Genomic DNA, 23,141 nt, shown 5'->3' on the forward strand with positions numbered 1-23,141 from the left:
CAAAAAGGAAGGGTAGCAGACTTATGTTATTTTCTGTAATAAAGGGTAAAATTCTGAGAATGGAAAAAAAGCGAAAAAGGTGTACAGTATCACAGTTCAATAGCTTCATAATTCATATATATCTATACATTCTAACTTTTGTTAGCCCACTCATACCTGTATTTATGGACAAACAGTTTTCGCTAAAAGTCAGTCTGAAGTAAATTTTGACCAATCAGATGTAAATTGATGATTCAGTGCTCCTTGAGAGCCAGTGGTTTGTTCATAAATATGGATGTCAGGTAACACCCTCTTTATAAGAACCATCCATAAGGCAATTCCCCTTATGAATGGTTCTTTTCTGCTTAATACTGTGCACTTAGAAATCAAAATCTGGACAAGTAATAATCAGATACTTCAGGAGTGAGAAAATACCTCAGGCATCAATTTTAGGGGGCAGGAGACACCAGGGGACAACATACTACACGGACGAACACAGGGTAAAACACAACACAAAACAAGCGAACAAACAAACAAATTAGTGATGGCCATAATCGAACCATTAGGCAAGATACAACTGGACAGAGAACCAACCATGTTTCGTTTCTTTTTTCAAAAAAAAGTCCTTTTGGCCCATTTTGGTCCCTTAAGATGCACTAGTCCCCTAAAGATGTGTCCAAACACAGTCGAAGACGGCCGTCGATCGACATCGATGGATGTCGGCCGAAACCTTCCACACTGTCTCGACAACATAGAGTCACCACGTCGATCCACAACGATTGACGGTCGTCGACTATATATGTGGACACAGCTCAAGGTCCAGACCTTTAGGTCAATAGTACCTATTTCCCAAAACTTGGGGAGTCTTATCAGCCATTTTTCCCCCAGTGTACAATATACATGGCTATTTTATGTTCAGTTATTTTATGACACCATCTTCATCAATCGATTAGGCCCATCACCAGCACAACACAACACCAAACTATCACCACAGTGAACTTACGGTCTTCCGCACGGGACCTTTGGCCGTCGGAGGCCTGCCGGCCGCATCGTGTCATGTGACCCCCGTGTACGTCGTGTTATTATTGGTCACCTGGCTCGGGGACTTCCGGCCGGCCTTACCCGCGCGCTTGATCCTATAGTGGCCATCTGGAGAGCCGGAGCAGGAATAGTTGTAGCGGGCGGTGAGGACTTCGCGCCGTGTGAGCCCATCCGGCGTCGCGTGTACGCCTGGACACCAGCGGAAGAACTGCTTGAACCCTTGCCGAAATCTGAAATCAGAGGGAGGGTTTACATCACTGTGTAATGCTTCGTTTTTTTTTGAGAGAGAGAGAGAGAGAGAGAGAGAGAGAGAGAGAGAGAGAGACGAGGCATAGGCGTATGCAAATGAATTAGTGTGTTCACATTGCCAAGTAAGAAATATTAGGAAAAATGGTAACTTTGAACGAAGAAAAATTGGTGCAGTGTAAACGGGCTGTAAGGCCTATTATAGCACAAGGCAGTGCTCCAGGGCCAAGAAGTTCCTATTTATATAGGTATTCTCGATAACCTCACTTACTTCTAAGGTACCTACTTCAAGGAATGGATTGATATCCAAATACCTACTTATCCACCCACCCATAAATTGTATTGAAAAGAATATCGGATGATACTTCTAAATTGGATTGGATTTACAAAGACACCCAAAGAGCTCCATATTGAATTGGATGGATTTACTCGAAGATATTTATGTGCGAAACTATTCGCACTAAAAATTGATAGAGTGTTTTAACTAGGCACGTATTTAGGGGAAGGTTGGGAAGACAGTAATAAATGGTCTGAAAGAGAGAGAGAGAGAGAGAGAGAGAGAGAGAGAGAGAGAAAAAGAGAGAGGAAAAAGAACAAGAACAATAAAAATTAGAGAATAAGAAGTAGGAGAAGAAGGAAGGGGGAGGGAGGAGAAGAAGAAGATGATGATGTAGAAAATAGAAGACAGACCGTTATTTGATGGGTTCTAGAAATGAGACCTTATAATTTACCTACACCCTCTTTCGCCACTCCCTGAATTTGATCCTGTACACTCCACTTTGGGAGTGCATTTCGAACAAAATGCTAGGTATGTGTACATACCCAGTCTCCAGTGATGTGGAACAATAGTCAATGTAATATAACACTCCAATACATACAATAGGTACATAAATATGCACAGCTAATACCTACCAACATAACACTTCCATACATACTCGTACTCTAGTACCTGCCTCGGTATCAGAAGGGCGTGGGTTCGATCCCAGCCGAGGTATGGAATTTTATCCTCATTTATTTGAGAATTTGACCACATAATAATGGAGCTCTAAGGGTTAGGTGGTAGAGAACGCGTAAGGCGTTAACCTCGCCTAGTGGTTGCCTTCCACTTAAGAGTCTATTATTATTATTATTATTATTATCATCGTGTTCTGGTTTGGTGGCGTAGTCAAAACGATTGTCTGGTTCGTACAAAATGAAGACATGGAGCTGAGTATTTTTTTGTGCGATGGTCATGTTTCTGCGATGCTCTGTCAATGGTTTTGTAATTTGTATACAGTTTTGATAGCATTTTAATCTCAAACTAACCTCAAAATTTTCAAGCGTATCTGAATAAGCAGAAGGTTCCAGGCTCCGTTGTGGACACCGTGGTGCAAAGGTCGATGGTCCAAGGTCTAGTCTAGGGTCAATAGTCCATAGTCCATGGTCCAATTTTGTGAATACATTTGTAAATATATGTGTGTTCTCCAGTTGCATGTATTCTTTATTTATTATTTTTTAATGTGTGATTTTTCGACTTTTAAATTTACAAACCTATAAATAATATCTATGAAGTTGTTTTTTTTATCATTATTATTTTTACCACTTAAAATTTATTATTATTAACTATTTATTTTTTTAATTCGCTATTTAATGAGGTTACCTATCTTTTTTTTTTTGCCTTTCTTTTTTGCTTTTATGTGTTACCATTTTTCTTCAGTTACCTTTTTACTTTCTATTAGGTACTACTAGAGATGTGTAAAGATTCATTGAGCTAAAAAACGTACCTTGGCCCCCGTTGTACCTTGGTCCCCTGGACTTTTCTGGTAACTGGCGCCACCTATTGGGTCCGAAAAATATGTATCTGATGCGTAATTTCACTACGAGCTCATAGCAATTTGATTTGTAAACAAATCAGTTGTTGTTGAGAAGTTAATTAGGAAAGTCGTGTTTTGGTCTGTGTTTCGAACATTTTTTAAAATTTTTTGTTTTGATTGGAAGGTAAGTTATTATTACTTTATCTAACTGAAACCGCTACCTATCGGTAGCAAATTTTGTAAGGTTTGGTTTTCTTGGTATTGCAATTTGATTGCCCAATTTTTTATAGTAGAATTTTCCAGAAGTCCGGAAAAAGTCACCCCTTTGTACCTTGGCCTCAATGAACCCTTTGTACCTTGGCCCCCAAATTCAACACGTCGTACCTTGGCCCCCTGGTATACTTTCGTACCAGAATTTCCTCATTCAAAACGTTGTACCTTGGCCCCCATCCAAGGTACAACATTCTTAGGGTTCAAGGTACAACATCCTTAGGGTTCAAGGTACAACGCTCTGGGGGCCAAGGTACGACGGATAAAAAAGGTGTAAAAAAAATGTTGGCCAATTTAGTAGAAATTTTGGGAGGTATTAGTTCTCAATGAGTGGATGAAAAAAGCTATAAGGCGCGTAGTCCTATCTCCAACCCTTCAACCCCAAATTTGCCCTCAAAATTTGAAGATTTTTTCCATTTAAAATACATTGCGACCAAGGTACAAAGGGTATGGGTCCAAGGTACATAGGGTAGTTGTACCTTGAACCCCAAAAAGGTGGTGTCGGAAAATTGGGTATACGAGTATCTCTTAATTAAAAATTAGTAAAACAATCATTGCTAATTGTATAGATAGCCAAGAAAATTTCCTTTGTAAATCAATTAAAATTATGCCAATAACATTAATAGAAAAAATTAAAAAAATCAAAAAGTGATTTTGGGGGCCAAGGTACAACCAGGCACCCTACTTACCTGGAATTCATCCAGCAATAGATAATAGGATTGTACATAGAATTGGACATGGCCAGCCAATAAATGGCAAGGTAGATGTCCTGAATGTAGGACTCATTGGTGATCTCAGGCCAATAGGAGGTCATGAGGAAGTAGATTTGGAATGGCATCCAACACACTACGAATATCGTGACCACTACCATCATCATTTTGACCACCTGGGAACAATCAGAACAGGAAAACAGACTATTAAAAAAAGGACTTTAATTGTGTTCAAGCACCCTAATAAAATTAGAAGGAAGTTAAATGGCCTGGGCCACACTCAAAGATTAGGACTTGAACAGGACTAGAACCACCAAGCTTCAGATCCGAAGTACACCGCTCTAACCACTACACCACTGAGGTTGGTAATGGAAAACAAACGTAGCGTAGGGTAGGTATAGTAATGACTAAGTTCACAAAGTGAAATTAATCCTTTTATGTTAAACTCTTGGATTAAGAAATCTGATTGGCTTAATTTTTTTGAAAGCAACCAATCAGATCAGATTAATCTTCAAAAATAACTTTGATTTGACGGTTGAAACATCTCCACTAATACTTCTTTGCACATTGCATACACAAAATATTTACGCGGCGTTCATACAATTTTAACAGCATCATTTTTCCAGTTTAGATTTTCTTGTAAGAGAGAAGGAGAAAGAACAAGAGAGAGAGAGAGAGAGAGAGAGAGAGAGAGAGATAGGGACATAGAAGAGAAGGAGAAGGATGGAGTGATTTTCTTTTCTTTTTTTTCAGAAAGTAGAGAGAGACATGAAATATTCAGGCACTCAAGCAGTGTCAATTCTCCTCTAGTTCTTTCTCTCTTTCAGTTCCGAGTATCTCTTAATTAAAAATTAGTAAAACAATCATTGCTAATTGTATAGATAGCCAAGAAAATTTCCTTTGTAAATCAATTAAAATTATGCCAATAACATTAATAGAAAAAATTAAAAAAATCAAAAAGTGATTTTGGGGGCCAAGGTACAACCAGGCACCCTACTTACCTGGAATTCATCCAGCAATAGATAATAGGATTGTACATAGAATTGGACATGGCCAGCCAATAAATGGCAAGGTAGATGTCCTGAATGTAGGACTCATTGGTGATCTCAGGCCAATAGGAGGTCATGAGGAAGTAGATTTGGAATGGCATCCAACACACTACGAATATCGTGACCACTACCATCATCATTTTGACCACCTGGGAACAATCAGAACAGGAAAACAGATTATTAAAAAAAGGACTTTAATTGTGTTCAAGCACCCTAATAAAATTAGAAGGAAGTTAAATGGCCTGGGCCACACTCAAATATTAGGACTTGAACAGGACTAGAACCACCAAGCTTCAGATCCGAAGTACACCGATATAACCATAACACACATCACAAAGGTTGGTAATGGAAAACAAACGTAGCGTAGTGTAGGTACAGTGGTACAGTAATGACTAAGTTCACAAAGTGAAATTAATCCTCTTATGTTAAACTCTTGGATTAAGAAATCTGATTGGCTTAATTTTTTTGAAAGCAACCAATCAGATCAGATTAATCCTCAAAAATAACTTTGATTTGACGGTTGAAAGTAAGTACCTAGGTGCATCAGAACATTAGACATCTCCACTAATACTTCTTTGCACATTGCATACACAAAATATTTACGCGGCGTTCATACAATTTTAACAGCATCATTTTTCCAGCTCAGTATGTTTCCACTCTAGTGACCCCTTATGCCCCCTCGGCCCCTATGGGGGGGACCCCCTATGCCTCTTCTGCCCCCCAGGGGGGTCCCCATGAAGTTTATTATATTGCCTAAAATATACACCCAGGATGAAGCTTGGTAAAAGGTTGTTTGGTTTTGGTCCTATAATTCCTGAATCCTGAAGGGGATAAAACAAATTAGTTTTTGTAGTTTACAAGGGAATGAAGCACGTGTTTTGTGACTTTTTTGAGAGAGAGAGAGAGAGAGAGAGAGAGAGAGAGAGAGAGAGAGAGAGAGAGACGGAAGGAGGACAGGATACGAGAAAGCCAGCCGTGCTGAGAACGAAGATTATCTATTTAGGAAGTTCTCCCCAGGTGGGAATCGAACCTGCGACTTAGTGCTTAAGTACAAGGCAGACGATACCTATGTTTGGATGAAAACATTTTGTACTGTTTCAATGGCAAAAAAGGGGGGGGGTGAGAGATGAAGAGAGTTTACAATCAGACAGTAAAAATATTATCAGTTAATTTAAAATTGTTATTTATAAAGCTGAAATCGCATGTTATGCTAAAAGATAGCTAGGTATAGGTAGGTATGTACTTAAGTAGGTAGTTACCATGTAAAACATATTGTACATAATATATAGGTGGTCAGGTAGGGATTATTTTACAAAACATGGCAATGAAAAGAAGGGGTAGGGTATGTTATTTCTGGGTAAAATTCTGAGAATGGAAAAAAAGCGAAAAAGGTGTACAGTATCACAGTTCAATAGCTTCATAATTCATATATATCTATACATTCTAACTTTTGTTAGCCCACTCATACCTGTATTTATGGACAAACAGTTTTCGCTAAAAGTCAGTCTGAAGTAAATTTTGACCAATCAGATGTAAATTGATGATTCAGTGCTCCTTGAGAGCCAGTGGTTTGTTCATAAATATGGATGTCAGGTAACACCCTCTTTATAAGAACCATCCATAAGGCAATTCCCCTTATGAATGGTTCTTTTCTGCTTAATACTGTGCACTTAGAAATCAAAATCTGGACAAGTAATAATCAGATACTTCAGGAGTGAGAAAATACCTCAGGCATCAATTTTAGGGGGCAGGAGACACCAGGGGACAACATACTACACGGACGAACACAGGGTAAAACACAACACAAAACAAGCGAACAAACAAACAAATTAGTGATGGCCATAATCGAACCATTAGGCGAGATACAACTGGACAGATAACCAACCATGTTTTCTTTTTTCAAAAAAGTCCTTTTGGCCCCTTTTGGTCCCTTAAGATGCACTAGTCCCCTAAAGATGTGTCCAAACACAGTCGAAGACGGCCGTCGATCGACATCGATGGATGTCGGCTGAAACCATCCACACTGTCTCGACAACATAGAGTCACCACGTCGATCCACAACGATTGACGCCCGTCGACTATATATGTGGACACAGCTCAAGGTCCAGACCTTTAGCTCAATAGTACCTATTTCCCAAAACTTGGGGAGTCTTATCAACCATTTTTCCCCCAGTGTACAATATACATGGCTATTTTATGTTCAGTTATTTTATGATACCATCTTCATCAATCGATTAGGCCCATCACCAGCACAACACAACACCAAACTATCACCACAGTGAACTTACGGTCTTCCGCACGGGATATATTTTCCTGTAATATTTCATAAAAAAAGGATTGTGGAAAGAATTTTTTTTGCACATACTTTTGAACTTCTTTTGCTTTTGTTTGGAAAAAAACAGAAGTAAAAACAAGACTTAAAAGCATATTGTTGGTAATATTTTCTTTCAGCAGTAATTTATCCGGCTTTGCATTGTTTATCTTTTATGAACCGGATAATAAAATGTTCTTTCTACGCGTTCGCAGTAGGGTTCTCTGAGCGTTCTCGGAGCATGGTCGGAGCCTTTTTTTCGTTAGTGTCCTGAAGACTACGTCAATATCAATTCAATTCATTTTACTATTGCCTTGAAAATTTGTCATTTGAACGAATGAAATGTCACTTACTTAAATACTTTTGCAAGTACCTATCTACGTATGTAGTTATAGTGTGTCCAGATCAATGTGACAGCAAAAAAATAGGCATTGTTGCCAAACATGTCACATGTGCAATGGTAGAGGTTCTCTGAACGTTCTCGGAGCATGGTCGGAGCCTTTTGTCGTTAATGTCCTGAAGACTACGTCAATATCAATTCAATTCATTTTACTATTGCCTTAAAAATTTGTCATTTGAACGAATGAAATGTCACTTACTTAAATACTTTTGCAAGTACCTATCTACGTATGTAGTTATAGTGTGTCCAGATCAATGTGACAGCAAAAAAATAGGCATTGTTGCCAAACATGTCACATGTGCAATGGTAGAGAATCTTTAAAAGGGGAAGGTATATTGCACAGTGCTTCCTCCGACAGTGAAACAAAGTCAGGTAAGGCGATATCCACCTTACCTGTTCTGGAATCCAACCTCTGAACTTAGAGCTACTTCTGCATTTTAAAAGAGAGAGTTTATCAAAAATAGAGGCCTTTACCTACATATTATTATTTGTTATGTTGCCTTGTGTTACCTAAGACATACCTATTTTTATGTATGTACAATTGTACATAAGGAGAAGTACTCTGATTGGGTTAGTTTCCATCTACAAATAACTCTATGTACATACTAGAAATGGCGACTTATACAATCAGTCTCCTCTGTACATATTTGATATTGGTTTAGCATAAAAAGCAAACAAACAAGCAAGCAAACAAACAAACAACTTTCCAAAGACAAAACTCACCCTTCGTTTGGACTTGATGTTTTCGAGTTGTCGCTGGGTGCACTCGCCTATGCTTTGACTACCCCATAGCTCCTTGCCTATCCTGGCGTAGGTGAACAACATGGAGAATATGGGCAGGAAGTAGGTTAGGATCATGAACATCACATTGTACCTGAAACAGAGGAACATTGAATAAATTTAGTACCTAGTTCACCTGCCTCGGTGGTGTAGTGGTCAAGGCGCTCGCCTGGTAAACAGGAGGGCGTGGGTTCAATCCCAGCCGAGGTATGGAATGGTATTTCAAAACATTTCTAATTTAGGTAACTAGGCAGTACCTGTAATAGATAAAGTCTCTTGTTTTTGTCTACAATAAATCGTCCAAAAATGTATGTAGTCAGGTAGGGATTATTTTACAAAACATGGCAATGAAAAGAAGGGGTAGGGTATGTTATTTCCGGGTAAAATTCTGAGAATGGAAAAAAAGCGAAAAGGGTGTACAGCATCACAGCTCAATAGCTTCATAATTCATATATATCTATACATTCTAACTTTTGTTAGCCCACTCATACCTGTATTTATGGACAAACAATTTTCGCTAAAAGTCAGTCTGAAGTAAATTTTGACCAATCAGATGTAAATTGATGATTCAGTGCTACTCGAAAGCCAGTGGTTTGTTCATAAATAGGTATGGGTCTCAGGTAGCACACTCTTTGTAAGCACACTTGGACGGGATTAAGCAGAAAAGAACTATCCTTAAGGCAATTCCCCTTATGAATGGTTCTTTCCTGCTTAAAGTTGTCCACTAAGAACTCAAAATCTGGACAAATTTAATAATAACTTTGGAGTAATAAAATACCTCAGGCACCAACTTTAGGGGGTAGGAGACACGAGGGTACAACAGACTACACGGACGAACACAGGGTAAAACACAACACAAAACAAGCGAACAAACAAACAAATTAGTGATGGCCATAATCGAACCATTAGGCAAGATACAACTGGACAGAGAACCAACCATGTTTCGTTTCTTTTTTCAAAAAAAAGTCCTTTTGGCCCATTTTGGTCCCTTAAGATGCACTAGTCCCCTAAAGATGTGTCCAAACACAGTCGAAGACGGCCGTCGATCGACATCGATGGATGTCGGCCGAAACCTTCCACACTGTCTCGACAACATAGAGTCACCACGTCGATCCACAACGATTGACGGTCGTCGACTATATATGTGGACACAGCTCAAGGTCCAGACCTTTAGGTCAATAGTACCTATTTCCCAAAACTTGGGGAGTCTTATCAGCCATTTTTCCCCCAGTGTACAATATACATGGCTATTTTATGTTCAGTTATTTTATGACACCATCTTCATCAATCGATTAGGCCCATCACCAGCACAACACAACACCAAACTATCACCACAGTGAACTTACGGTCTTCCGCACGGGACCTTTGGCCGTCGGAGGCCTGCCGGCCGCATCGTGTCATGTGACCCCCGTGTACGTCGTGTTATTATTGGTCACCTGGCTCGGGGACTTCCGGCCGGCCTTACCCGCGCGCTTGATCCTATAGTGGCCATCTGGAGAGCCGGAGCAGGAATAGTTGTAGCGGGCGGTGAGGACTTCGCGCCGCGTGAGCCCATCCGGCGTCGCGTGTACGCCCGGACACCAGCGGAAGAACTGCTTGAACCCCTGCCGAAATCTGGAATCAGAGGGAGGGTTTAAATGGTTTACCTCACTGTGTAATGTTTCGTCACGATGTTTTTTTTTTTTTTTTTTTTTCGGAGGGGGAGAGAGAGAGAGAGAGAGAGAGAGAGAGAGAGAGAGAGAGAGAGAGAGGGAGGGATAGATAGGCAGAAAGGAAGGGAAGGAGGGAGAGAGAGATGAAGGTAGGGAGTGAGAGAGAAAGGGAAACCTGAGTGTGATTGGTATCTAATGATGGAAAATTTGATGGGCTGTCCCCCTCCCTCCCTCTCTCTCTCTCTCTCATCATCATCATCCAATTGTTTTGATTGATTGGAAAACTCTTGTATAGTGAGTGAGCGAGAGAGAGGGGATAATATTTTTGATTTCTATTCAAAAGGAAGGACTATAAGGAGGGAGAGAGAGAGAAAGCAGAAGGAAGGGGAGAGAGAGAGGGGATATGAAAAGGGATATAGTGGGAGAGAGAGAAGGAGTGTAGAAGGAAGTGGGAGGGAGGGATATTTTAATAAGTAAAGTGTTGTTTCTGTCTCTCTAGATTTTGTTCAAGTCTGTATTATTGATATATAGATAGGTACATACTTATGTACATAGATAGATAGCAAGGCTCTGATATTACTACTGTGGTATGGTGAAATCATAGATTGGAGAGGCTGTTTTCATGGCATTGCTACTATCTACTAACGTAACGGTTGACAACTGAAGAACTCGTAAGCTCTCGCTATCTCTATACTGATATCTCTAGGTGTAACATAATAACTCCCTTTATAAACTTTTTTGGAGCCCGATTGAGCCCCAATTTCAACGAGAAAACGTTCTTCAGCTTAACATCTTTGATGTAAATCGGATGGTGGAAAGTCAGTAGACCTTGGTGAATTCGACCCTAATGAATTTCATTTACAGCAATTCAGCAATTAAATAACAAAGAATTAACCATCTCATAGGAATGAGGCTAGAGAAAAGTAGACAGAAAACAAGGAGAAGGAGCGAGAGAACAAGAAAGAGAGAGAGAGAGAGAGAGAGAGAGAGAGAGAGAGAGAGAGAGAGAGAGAGAGAGGAAAAAGAACAAGAACAATAAAAATTAGAGAATAAGAAGTAGGAGAAGAAGGAAGGGGGGGGGGAGAAGAAGAAGAAGAAGAAGAAGATGATGATGTAGAAAATAGAAGACAGACCGTTGTTTGATGGGTTCTAAAAATGAGTCCTTATAATTTACACTCTCTTTCGCCACTCTCTGAATTTGATCCTGTACACTCCACTTTGGGAGTGCATTCAGAACAAAATGCTAGGTATGTGTACATACCCAGTCTCCAGTGATGTGGAACAATAGTCAATGTAATATAACACTCCAATACATACAATAGGTACATAAATATACATAGCTAATACCTTCCAACATAACACTTTCATACATACTCGTACAGTAGTACCATAATTCCATAATACATAACACTCCCAACACACACAGTACACATTACCAACATTCTGACTCTCACAAATGTGAAAAAAAAGGTATAGCAGGTACATAGTAACTTAATATTACGAAGGAGGAGGAGAGGAAGAGGAGGGGAAGGAGAGAGAGAGGGGAAGGAGAGAGAGAGAGAGAGGGGAGAGTGGGAAAGAGAGAGATAGCAGTGGATTAGGGAGGAAGAGAAGGAGTAAGCGAGACAAAGATAGAAGAGGGGAGAGTGGGAAAGAGAGAGATAGCAGTGGATTAGGGAGGAAGAGAAGGAGTAAGCGAGACAAAGATAGAAAGGGGGAAAGGAGGAAGAGAGAGAGAGAGAGAGAGAGAGAGAGAGAGAGAAAGAGAGAGAATTATAACAAATAAATAAACATAGTATCATAATTATGTGTGTAGGTATGTGAATATTTGTTTGTGTGTGTGTGTTTGTTCGAACTTTATGCCTGGCCAAACCGCTCATCCGATTGCTATGAAGCTTTGTGAACTTATTGCTTGCACTCCCGTGAAGGTTATAGGCTATTTTCCGGTTCGTTTTTGTTGAGCTACGCCGAGCAAGACCACTAAATGGATGAGTGACATGAACGGCCATGCCTTAAGGATTTACTAGCAGGAATCTGGAGCGAACCGACGGATTTCTGCTAGTTGCTGAATAAATACCTACTGAAAAAGATTTTATTAACAAAAAAATACCTACTCGTAAATAATATAACCCCACAAAAACACAAATGTGAAAAAAAAGGCCAAGTTCCCCACTATCTCTCTCTCCTATTTCAACCCCCTCTCCTTCCTTCTAAGTCCCCTTCCCATTTGTTCCTTTTATGTCCCTTACCCTCTCTATCCTCGTTCCTTTTGTTCCTCCCCTCCCATCCATCTGTATCTCTTTCCTTTTGTTCCCCTTTTACCTCTCCCATTTTTTTTCTCCATCTCTTAGGTACTTCTCCTGTTTTCCTTCCCAAACACTGCTTAGCCTCCCTTTTTTTCGGTTGATCCCCCTTCCAAATTTTTCTCCTTTTTCCTCCCCTCTTCCCCTGTTTCCTCCTCGGTAAGAATATCAGTCTAATGGTCCCCTGATAATTTGACAAGTGAGCTCGGTCGAGACGATTCCCATCTATATTTTTTTCCTCCCTTCTGAGTTTCTTCCCTCCCTCCCATCCATATTTTTCCATCCTTCATTCGTTCATTCCCTCCCATCCATCCATATTTTTCCCTCCTTCATTCGTTCATTCCCCCCCATCCATTCATATTTTTCCCTCCTTCAGTTGTTCATTCCCTCCCATCCATCCATATTTTTCCCTCCTTCAGTCGTTCTTTCCCTCTCATCCATCCATATTTTTCCCTCCTTCAGTAGTTCTTTCTCTCCCTCCCATATTATTTTTTCCCTTATCTCTTTTCTTTCATTCCTTCCATGCTTCCATCCCATCTATTTTATATAACTCCTGTCCACATTTTCTCTCCATTTCCCTCCACTCCTACCCATATTCCAATTCTCCAATTTTTCTTTCCCTCCCATTCATCCATTATTTTTCCCTCCTTCATTCGTTCATTCCCTCCCATCAATCCATATTTTTCCCTCCTTCATTGGTTCATTCCCTCCCATCCATCCATATCTTTTCCCTTCCTCATTCGTTCATTCCCTCCCACCCATACATATTTTCCCTCCTTCAGTCGTTCTTTCCCTCCCTCCCACATTATTTTTCCCTTATCTCTTTTCTTTCATTCCTTCCCTTCAATATTATTTTTTCCCTTACCTATCTCTTTTCTTTTATTCCTTCCATGCTTCCATTCCATCCATTTTATCTAACTCTTGTCCACATTTTCTCTCCTTTTACCTCCACATTTTCTCTCCAATTTTTCCCTCCCTCCCATTCATCCATATTTTTCTTTCCCTCCTACCCACCCATCTATTCCTCCTCTTTATTCTCACCCGTTTTCATCTCGATATTATATAAATACCTCCCCTCACTCTCCCTTACACTACCCATTCCCCAATTATTCCCACCCATCTTGCTTCTGTTTGGAAATTTTCCTTACCCACCCATCTATTCCTCCCCTTTATTCTCACCCGTTTTCATCTCCACATTATATAAATACCTCCCCTCACATTCATCCATATTTTTCTTTCCCTCCTACCCACCCATCTATTCCTCCCCTTTATTCTCACCCGTTTTCATCTCCACATTATATAAATACCTCCCCTCACTCTCCCTTACACTACCCATTCCCCAATTATTCCCACCCATCTTGCTTCTGTTTGGAAATTTTCCTAGCGAAAAACTTTGGGCGTCCGAAAAAGCTTTCTTCCGAAATTGCTAAAAGTTGGACCCAAGGGGACCCGTCATTTTTGGACGTCTGTTTTTCGCTCGAATAAAGATTTTGCCAGTTTGTGCGGCGGACACACAGAGCCTACGAAATTAATCACTTTTTTCTGGACAAGTTCAAGTTCTTTGTACTTTACGCGCACCCACTTGTTACCTAGGGTTATCGGGGTTTGTAGGTTAGTGAAGCTCAACACAACTTTTGGGTCTGTTAGTCCCTATACCTATTCGACAGCAAAAAATATGGTGTGCCTAAATCAAAACTCCAAGTACCTATCAATCAATTTTTGGACGTTGTTCAACTTAGGTGTAACTTTTTACAGAAACGATTTACAGTTTACAACAATCAAAACAAACAATAACAATTTCCTCAATAACAATTTCCTTCTTCCTTTTCTTCTTAATTTTTCTCCTTTCTTCTTTACAATAAGAAATTTCCTTCATTGTTTTCCTTTTTCTTGTGAGAAGGATAAAAACTATCAAAATTCTTCACCTCATTCTTCTCCACCTTCTTCTTCTTCTTTTCCTTCGTCCTCTTCTTCTTCTCTACCTCCTCCTCTGTCACCTTCTCCCTCCTGATTTCAACTCGTAAAGAAACAAAAATTCAATTCCGTCCACATGTCTGACTTTTCCAAAACATTTCAGAGATAAATCGGAAAGAAATAACTTTCACTCTTCTCACACAAAACAGACAAAAAGAAAGCATTTCGAATGAAAATAATGAAATAGAACAAAAATGACGATGAAAAAGCAAGGCAAGAGTAAAAGTTTTTTTTTTTTTTTCAACGAAAAGAATAATAATAGAAAAACACCAACCTCAGTTCTGCTGTGGTTAGCACGGTGAACTTTGGATATGAAGGTTGGTGGTTCGAGTCAAATTCAACTTAGAAAAATTATCTAGGTAGTTGTAGTAATTGGGTAACAATATTATTTTGTGACAAGCATTATGCTTAAGACAATTGAAATTGCTTTAAAAAATAGAAAAGATAGGGTCAGTTTTTACTTTCTATTTCATTTACGTTCTACGGACTTTTCTAAACAGGTATCACTATCACCAGTTTTTCATTTAGTAGGGTCCAGCGGAATTATTCTTTGGCAATCTGCCCATTTCTCAGGGGAAAAAATATACATATGAACTTCATATTTATGTATATTATGGACCCCGGTAAAGCTGGATTAATTTATGATTGTATTGAAATACCTATAGATTACCTACAATACCTACCGTACCTAGGCAGTACGCATCCAGATTATTTTTATTATTATTATTATTATTACTATATTTATTATTATTATTTAAAATAAAAGTCGATGAGATTTTATAAAAATATAAAAAATGGAGGTATACCCAATCAATGAATGGGGTCGAGTGGTCTCGTATATTTTTCCGCCTCCCAGTTCCAATCTGTTTCAATAATCTCCCGTTTATAATCTAAATAAGTACCTACAATACCGACCTCCCTACCTACCTAACTACCTACCCTTAAAGCCCTTTACACACGATGAGTCCATTGGGCTAAAGTCTTTTGTTTTCACAGTTCAAATGGCTTCGAGTCTAATTTATGGTATTACTAGCCGAAATTCGTCGCTTCGCTCCGAATTTCTGCTAGTAAATCCCCAAGGCATGGCCGTTTATGTCACTCATCCATTTAGTGGTCTTGCTCGGCGAGCTTAACAGAAACGAACCGGAAAATAGCCTATGACCTTCACGGGAGTGCAAGCAATACGTTGATAAAGTTTCATAGCAATCGGATGAGCGGTTTGGCCAGGCATAAAGTTCGAACAAACAAACATTAATTTTTACTTTCTATTACTACAGTATAGCGGAGCTATACTAGTAATTAAAGTATTGCAATCGGTCCAAATTTTCAAAATCGGGAAATGGTTGGAAATATCCGTTTTGGGATCCCTTGATGTCAAAAAAGTGATTTTTAGCCCATGGTGTGTACGTGTGCACTTGGCTTTGCTAACTTCACAAACGTCACAGAAATATTTTCAACCTCACATACGTCATTCAACTCGCAAACCCGTTATTCAACATAAATCCAGCGGAGCCACAGAATATGGTATGCGTCCACTTACTACAGATTTCGCTTCATACGATGTGTTATGGATTTTGGATTAGCTTCAGTCCATTTGAACTTTTGGACTCGTGTGTAGACACCTTTAGTTCATTTTTACTTTCTATTACTACAGTATAGCGGAGCTATACTAGTAATGAAAGTATTGCAATCGGTCCAAATTTTCCCTCACAGTTCAAATGGCTTCGAGTCTAATTTATGGTATTACTAGCCGAAATCCCCAAGGCATGGCCGTTTATGTCACTCATCCATTTAGTGGTCTTGCTCGGCGTAGCTTAACAAAAACGAACCGGAAAATAGCCTATAACCTTCACGGGAGTGCAAGCAATAAGTTGACAAAGTTTCATAGCAATCGGATGAGCGGTTTGGCCAGACATAAAGTTCGAACAAACAAACACACACACAAACATTCATTTTTACTTTCTATTACTACAGTATAGCGGAGCTATACTAGTAATGAAAGTATTGCAATCGGTCCAAATTTTCAAAATCGGGAAATGGTTGTAAATATCCGTTTTGGGATCCCCTGATGTCAAAAAAGTGATTTTTAGCCCACGGTGTGTACGTACTGTACGTGTGCACTTGGCTTTGCTAACTTCACAAACGTCACAGAAATATTTTCAACTTCCATACGTCATTCAACTAGCAAACCCGTTATTCAACATAAATCCAGCAGAGCCACAGAATATGGTATGCGTCCACTACAGATTTCGCTTCATACGATGTGTTATGGATTTTGGATTAGCTTCAGTCCTTTTGAACATTTGGACTCGTGTGTAGACACCTTTAGCTTTTTCCTCCAATTTACATTCTCTAGCTGGGGAGGCAAAAATTAAGCTTCAACATTACGTATTTTATTCCGTTTCTAATAACATTATACCATTTCAATAACATTTTGACTTCACAAGCGTCACACCCCTAGGTTGTGATGAAACCACATTAAATTTGTCCAAAACCATAATACCTGGGTAATACACTTTTTCCTCCAATTTACATTCTCTATAGCTGGGGAGGCAAAAATTAAGCTTTAACATTACGTATTTTATTCCGTTTCTAATAACATTATACCATTTCAACATTTTGACTTCACAAGCGTCACACCCCTAGGTTGTGATGAAACCACATTAAATTTGTCCAAAACCATAATACCTGGGTAATACACTGGAGGGCAAAACAATTTGGGGCAGGGAAATTGGGGAATTTTCGAATTCTTTACTGCTTTACACAAAAATAATTTAAAACCTTTTCCGTATATTTCAAAACAGTGTACTACAGGTTTAAAATGGGAAAATGGGAAAAGGTGGTATACAAAATATCTCAAGAACGGTTTGTCCTAGAGCGATGAAATTTGGTATGCTATTCAACATAAATCCAGCAGAGCCACAGAATATGGTATGCGTCCACTACAGATTTCGCTTCATACGATGTGTTATGGATTTTGGATTAGCTTCAGTCCTTTTGAACATTTGGACTCGTGTGTAGACACCTTTAGCTTTTTCCTCCAATTTACATTCTCTAGCTGGGGAGGCAAAAATTAAGCTTCAACATTACGTATTTTATTCCGTTTCTAATAACATTATACCATTTCAATAACATTTTGACTTCACAAGCGTCACACCCCTAGGTTGTGATGAAACCACATTAAATTTGTCCAAAACCATAATACCTGGGTAATACACTGGAGGGCAAAACAATTTGGGGCAGGGAAATTGGGGAATTTTCGAATTCTTTACTGCTTTACACAAAAATAATTTAAAACCTTTTCCGTATAGGTATTTCAAAACATTTCTAATTTAGGTAACTAGGCAGTACCTGTAATAGATAAAGTCTCTTGTTTTTGTCTACAATAAATCGTCCAAAATTCTATTTTCAATGAAAATATTGTTGATAAAAAAGGTCCGTCCTGAATTTTTCCACGTGAGTGTACCTATAATATTTTTGTTCAGAACTGTCGCAGTGAAGTTTACCTTTGCTTGTAATACATTTTCCATTCAGAATAAAAAGTTGATTTTATTAATATTATTATATTTTTATTTCATTATTATAATTTTCATTCAAATATCAGTTTGTTACTGAACCACCATGCTGTTCACACCGATTGTTTATTTCCATTTATTTATGTACATGGGTAGGTAGGTAGGTATTTATTTATTTTCCATTATTTTTTGACCTTTGGAGAGTAAAAAAATAAGAAAATAATCCATTATAAATTTTATTATACGAGTAGGTAATGTAAATGAAGTCACAATCTATGTATGTACAACGTATCTATTTACGTAGGTACAATATTCGTAATACCTATCTGTATTCGTAATTTATGTGAATTTGTACCTAAACATCACGCATCCACGATTTTTCCCTTTTTTCCATTACTTTTGAGACCTTTTGTAGGTAAACCCTTGTCACAATTTATAGACGTGAGAAAAATACCGACACCTAATGCCGATTTTAGGCGGGGTTGTATATTTTTGTCCCTTATTTATTGGGGTAAAAGGACCTCTAAAAAAAAGAAAAAAAAAAAAAAAAAAAAAAAAAAAAAAAAACAAAAACCATGAAAAAAAAACAAAAAACACCAATTAAAAAAAAAAAAAAAAAAAAAAAAAAAAAAAAAAAACACTGTGAACAGAATCCAGTATACCCATTTAAAATGAAAATAAATATCCCTTTAATCAAATCAAAGTAGAACTGTGAAATTTGGTTCTTAAGAGGGGAAATAGGCTCAGATTCCAAAAGAAAAATCTGCTTGATGTAGACGCTGCTCTGCTTAAATTGGTGGTACAAAATTTGACTAAGACAGCTCGGACACGATGTTTCTAAAGAAGCCATTAAAATCGACACATGAAATATGGGCCTGAGCCTTAAGCCCGAATAAAATTTGCCACAGCCATGAATCACTCATGCCACTTTGGCAAAAAAATAAATCTACATGATTATATTGATATATGTAATTTGAATGCGTTTCGATGACTGTTTTATTGCAGTAAAATTTACTTTTACATAATACTACGTACCTATGTAAATATGCATCTAGGTGTATAGGTAGATAAATGTAATATGTATTATGTACGTAGTTACATAAAGCTATTATTGATTTATATACTTATTCTCTATACTTACCTGGAATTCATCCAGCAATAGATAATAGGATTGTACATAGAATTGGACATGGCCAGCCAGTAAATAGCAAGGTAGATATCCTGAATGTAGGACTCGTTGGTGATCTCAGGCCAATAGGAGGTCATGAGGAAGTAGATTTGGAATGGCATCCAACACACTACGAATATCGTGACCACTACCATCATCATTTTGACCACCTGGGAACAATCAGAACAGGAAAACAGATTATTAAAAAAAGGACTTTAATTGTGTTCAAGCACCCTAATAAAATTAGAAGGAAGTTAAATGGCCTGGGCCACACTCAAATATTAGGACTTGAACAGGACTAGAACCACCAAGCTTCAGATCCGAAGTACACCGATATAACCATAACACACATCACAAAGGTTGGTAATGGAAAACAAACGTAGCGTAGTGTAGGTACAGTGGTACAGTAATGACTAAGTTCACAAAGTGAAATTAATCCTCTTATGTTAAACTCTTGGATTAAGAAATCTGATTGGCTTAATTTTTTTGAAAGCAACCAATCAGATCAGATTAATCCTCAAAAATAACTTTGATTTGACGGTTGAAAGTAAGTACCTAGGTGCATCAGAACATTAGACATCTCCACTAATACTTCTTTGCACATTGCATACACAAAATATTTACGCGGCGTTCATACAATTTTAACAGCATCATTTTTCCAGCTTAGATTTTCTTGTAAGAGAGAAGGAGAGAGAACAAGAGAGAGAGAGAGATAGGGACATAGAAGAGAAGGAGAAGAATGGAGTGATTTTCTTTTCTTTTTTTTTCAGAAAGTAGAGAGAGACATGAAATATTCAGGCACTCAAGCAGTGTCAATTCTCCTCTAGTTCTTTCTCTCTTTCAGTTCGACAGAGAGCGTTCGATCTCTCCATTATACATAGTGCTCTCTCCCACTATCTCTCTCTCTCTCTCCCATTTCAACCCCCTCTCCTTCCTTCTAAGTCCCCTTCCCATTTGTTCCTTTTATGTCCCTTCCCCTCTCTATCCTCGTTCCTTCTGTTCCTCCCCTCCCATCCATCTGTATTTCTTTCCTTTTGTTCCCCTTTTACCTCTCCCATTTTTTTCTCCATCTCTTAGTACTTCTCCTGTTTTCCTTCCCAAACACTGCTTAGCCTCCCTTTTTTCAGTTGATCCCCCTTCCAATTTTTCTCCTTTTTCCTCCCCACTTCCCCTGTTTCCTCCTCGGTAAGAAAATCAGTCTAATGGTCCCCTGATAATTTGACAAGTGAGCTCGGTCGAGACGATTCTACCTATCTCCCATCTATATTTTTTTCCTCCCTTTTGAGTTTCTTCCCTCCCTCCCATCCATATTTTTCCCTCCTCCATTCGTTCATTTCCTCCCATCCATCCATATTTTTCCCTCCTTCATTGGTTCATTCTCTCCCATCCATCCATATTTTTCCCTCGTTTATTCGTTCATTCCCTCCCATCCATCCATATTTTTCCCTCCTTCATTGGTTCATTCTCTCCCATCCGTCCATATTTTTCCCCCCTTCATTCCCTCCCATCAATCCATATTTTTCCCTCCTTCATTGGTTCATTCCCTCCCATCCATCCATATCTTTTCCCTTTTCATTCCCTCCTTACTAGGAGTACCTAGGTGTGGGTAGGTACTAGGTACTTACATGAATTTGTACCTACTTAGGTTAGGTCAGATAATAGGTACATAATTATTAGTATCTGTACCTGCAAAACCTACATGTGGGTATTTGTACATAGCTCAGATAAAATAGGTACCTTCATACCCACATATTATGTGCGATATAGAAAGGTTAAATTATTTTATTTCAAAACTTTCAGACTATCACTGGTACATACAAGCTACAAGTATGAATTTAGCCATTAATGTAAGTAGGTACCTAGTATACCTACACACACACTCATGAATGGTAAACACAGACCACACTAACCCTAATTAGGTAGGTACCTAAGTATGAAATCTATAATATATACCTAGGTCCCTACCTAAACTTTTCGAGAAAAAACGAGTTAAAGTTTTTTTTCTATTTCGAAACTACACCAATGAAAAGTAATAACCAAGGCAAGGTAAAAACTCAGACCACAATTTAAGTTGAACTTAGTTTGCCAGTAAAACTGATTGGATTGGCTAATCTTAAGCCAAATGTTAAAATCGACCAAATTGCCCCGAACGGATTAATTTTTAAACCAGGTAAAATTATGTATGCCAGTTTAAACCGTCAGGCGTTAATGGAGCCTAAAGCAAACATGATGAATGTTGTATAATGTACTGTGGGAAAAATACAAAAACGGATAGCAAATGTAAATAGCTACCTAGCTATTCTCATGGCTAAAAGGGGTACCTACCTAGGTACCTACTAACTTAAAAAAAAAAAAAAAAAAAAAAAAAAAAAAAAAAGAAAACTTGTCAATTATTTTGTTTCTTGGAATTCTAGGTAATTCTAATAAGTTTTCCTACAAAACTAGAGTAAAATTTCTATCAACCTATTCTATTAATTTGAACTTTGCTGAAATTATTAAAACTTAATAGTTTCTTGGAAATTTTAGGTAATTCTAATAATTTTTCGTACAACACTAGAGTTGATTTTCCATCTATTCATTTGAACTCTTTCAAATTACGTGCACGATTTGAGTGAGAATTGACTTTGAGAGTTCGTCTACAAATTATTTTCTTCATACTCGTACCTAAATACTATTGTGAAAAGTTCTCAATGATAATTTAATTCCCACCTACAAAGTACCTCTTGCATAAAGATCTGTGTGTGGGGGTATCCGAACAAATATTAGGTGCCTAAACTAAGTAAGGGCCTACAAAATACATGAAATAAAAACATACAAAGTATATGAATGGATGGCAGTAGCATATTGTAAAGCTCAATAGATGATAGTACCTTAGTAGGCGTAATGGAGTTTTGATGTACCCAATTTCCATTACGGTTTTGTGTCTTTATATTGAAGGGTCGAATGGAGAAATAGAGCCCCTTAGGCATTTAGAATGTTATTCCAATTCCAACCTTCTGTTTAACACCCATACAATTTTTAGCTAAATCCCCTTTAGGATTGATTTTTTTTTTTCAAGATGAGATTTTCACCGCCGTTTTTATGTATTTTGTAGCAATGAAACAACTGCTACATTAGACTCATGTGGTCTGTGTCGTAGCAAGCCCATCCCGTACAGTAGATATCACCCTGACTTTAGAACTCGATTCCAGCTGGGGTCAAAAAAAAATATCAAATCCTTTTTAGACCAAGGTTAGAATAGAAACTCAGGGTTTGAAAACAGGGCTTTAATCTTTTTCCCAAAGGCTGCTTTTTCTAAAAGGTTCTCCAGAACAAGAAATCTCGAACAAGTGTCGAGGACTTGAGAGTGTGAAGACAAAAGCCATTCGCAAAAGCTCAGCGATGTTCATTTATCAACCTGTCATTAGAGCGAAAAAAAAAAGAAAGCTAGACCACCATCATCAGCCAACCAGCATATTGAATGAATTGAATCGGGAGGGTGGGTTTCTTTTATTTATGAGACTTCTCCTTTCCTGCTAATCCCCTAATCCTAGACAAAAGGAAGAAACGGATGTGGGATGGCAGGAGAAAGAGAAAATGAGAAGAGGAGGAGGAGGAGGAGGAGGAGGATGAGGAGAAGAAGGAGGAAAAGAAACAAAGCAGACAAGAGCAGATAAGTGATAAATGCAGACGTCAGAAGCCAGCAGTTGCAGTGCGAAAGCATAAAGGTTCAGTTTTGTATGAATGCCTGGAAACTCATGTAATTATGCAATGTGCAATACACAAATCATCAATACTAATACAAATTACAAAGAGTAAGAACGTGGTATGGTAGGTAGATATTGTAGGTTAGGTAGTAGGTACGTTGTGTAGGTAGGTAATACAAAATCAAAGAGTAGTGGCCACCGCGGTGCACCAGGATAAGTCAGACACCAGGATAAGTCAGAAATAGAGTTAATGTTTTTGAAACC

At 38.4% G+C, this 23,141-nt stretch overlaps 2 protein-coding genes across 2 annotated transcripts in view; both read right to left on the minus strand.

Annotated features, from left to right (window-relative positions):
* The window catches only part of LOC103507142 (tachykinin-like peptides receptor 99D), a 27,480-nt gene extending 17,508 nt beyond the window's left edge, over nucleotides 1-9,972 (minus strand). The window contains exons 1-5 of the mRNA XM_017443195.2: nucleotides 9,926-9,972; nucleotides 8,523-8,673; nucleotides 5,109-5,237; nucleotides 4,019-4,215; nucleotides 983-1,250 (exon numbers count right to left, since the gene is read on the minus strand). Coding sequence (XP_017298684.1) covers nucleotides 1,034-1,250; nucleotides 4,019-4,215; nucleotides 5,109-5,237; nucleotides 8,523-8,673; nucleotides 9,926-9,972 — 741 coding nt within the window. The 3' untranslated portion in view covers nucleotides 983-1,033. The remainder of the gene's footprint in view (nucleotides 1-982; nucleotides 1,251-4,018; nucleotides 4,216-5,108; nucleotides 5,238-8,522; nucleotides 8,674-9,925) is intronic.
* Nucleotides 9,970-23,141, minus strand: part of LOC103507143 (tachykinin-like peptides receptor 99D) — a 19,340-nt gene continuing 6,168 nt past the window's right edge. Inside the window, exons 3-4 of the mRNA XM_026822076.1 lie at nucleotides 19,165-19,361; nucleotides 9,970-10,193 (exon numbers count right to left, since the gene is read on the minus strand). Coding sequence (XP_026677877.1) covers nucleotides 9,977-10,193; nucleotides 19,165-19,352 — 405 coding nt within the window. The 5' untranslated portion in view covers nucleotides 19,353-19,361 and the 3' untranslated portion in view covers nucleotides 9,970-9,976. The remainder of the gene's footprint in view (nucleotides 10,194-19,164; nucleotides 19,362-23,141) is intronic.

Source organism: Diaphorina citri, unplaced genomic scaffold (assembly GCF_000475195.1).
Source record: "Diaphorina citri unplaced genomic scaffold, Diaci psyllid genome assembly version 1.1 scaffold291, whole genome shotgun sequence".
Classification (NCBI taxonomy): domain Eukaryota; kingdom Metazoa; phylum Arthropoda; class Insecta; order Hemiptera; family Psyllidae; genus Diaphorina; species Diaphorina citri.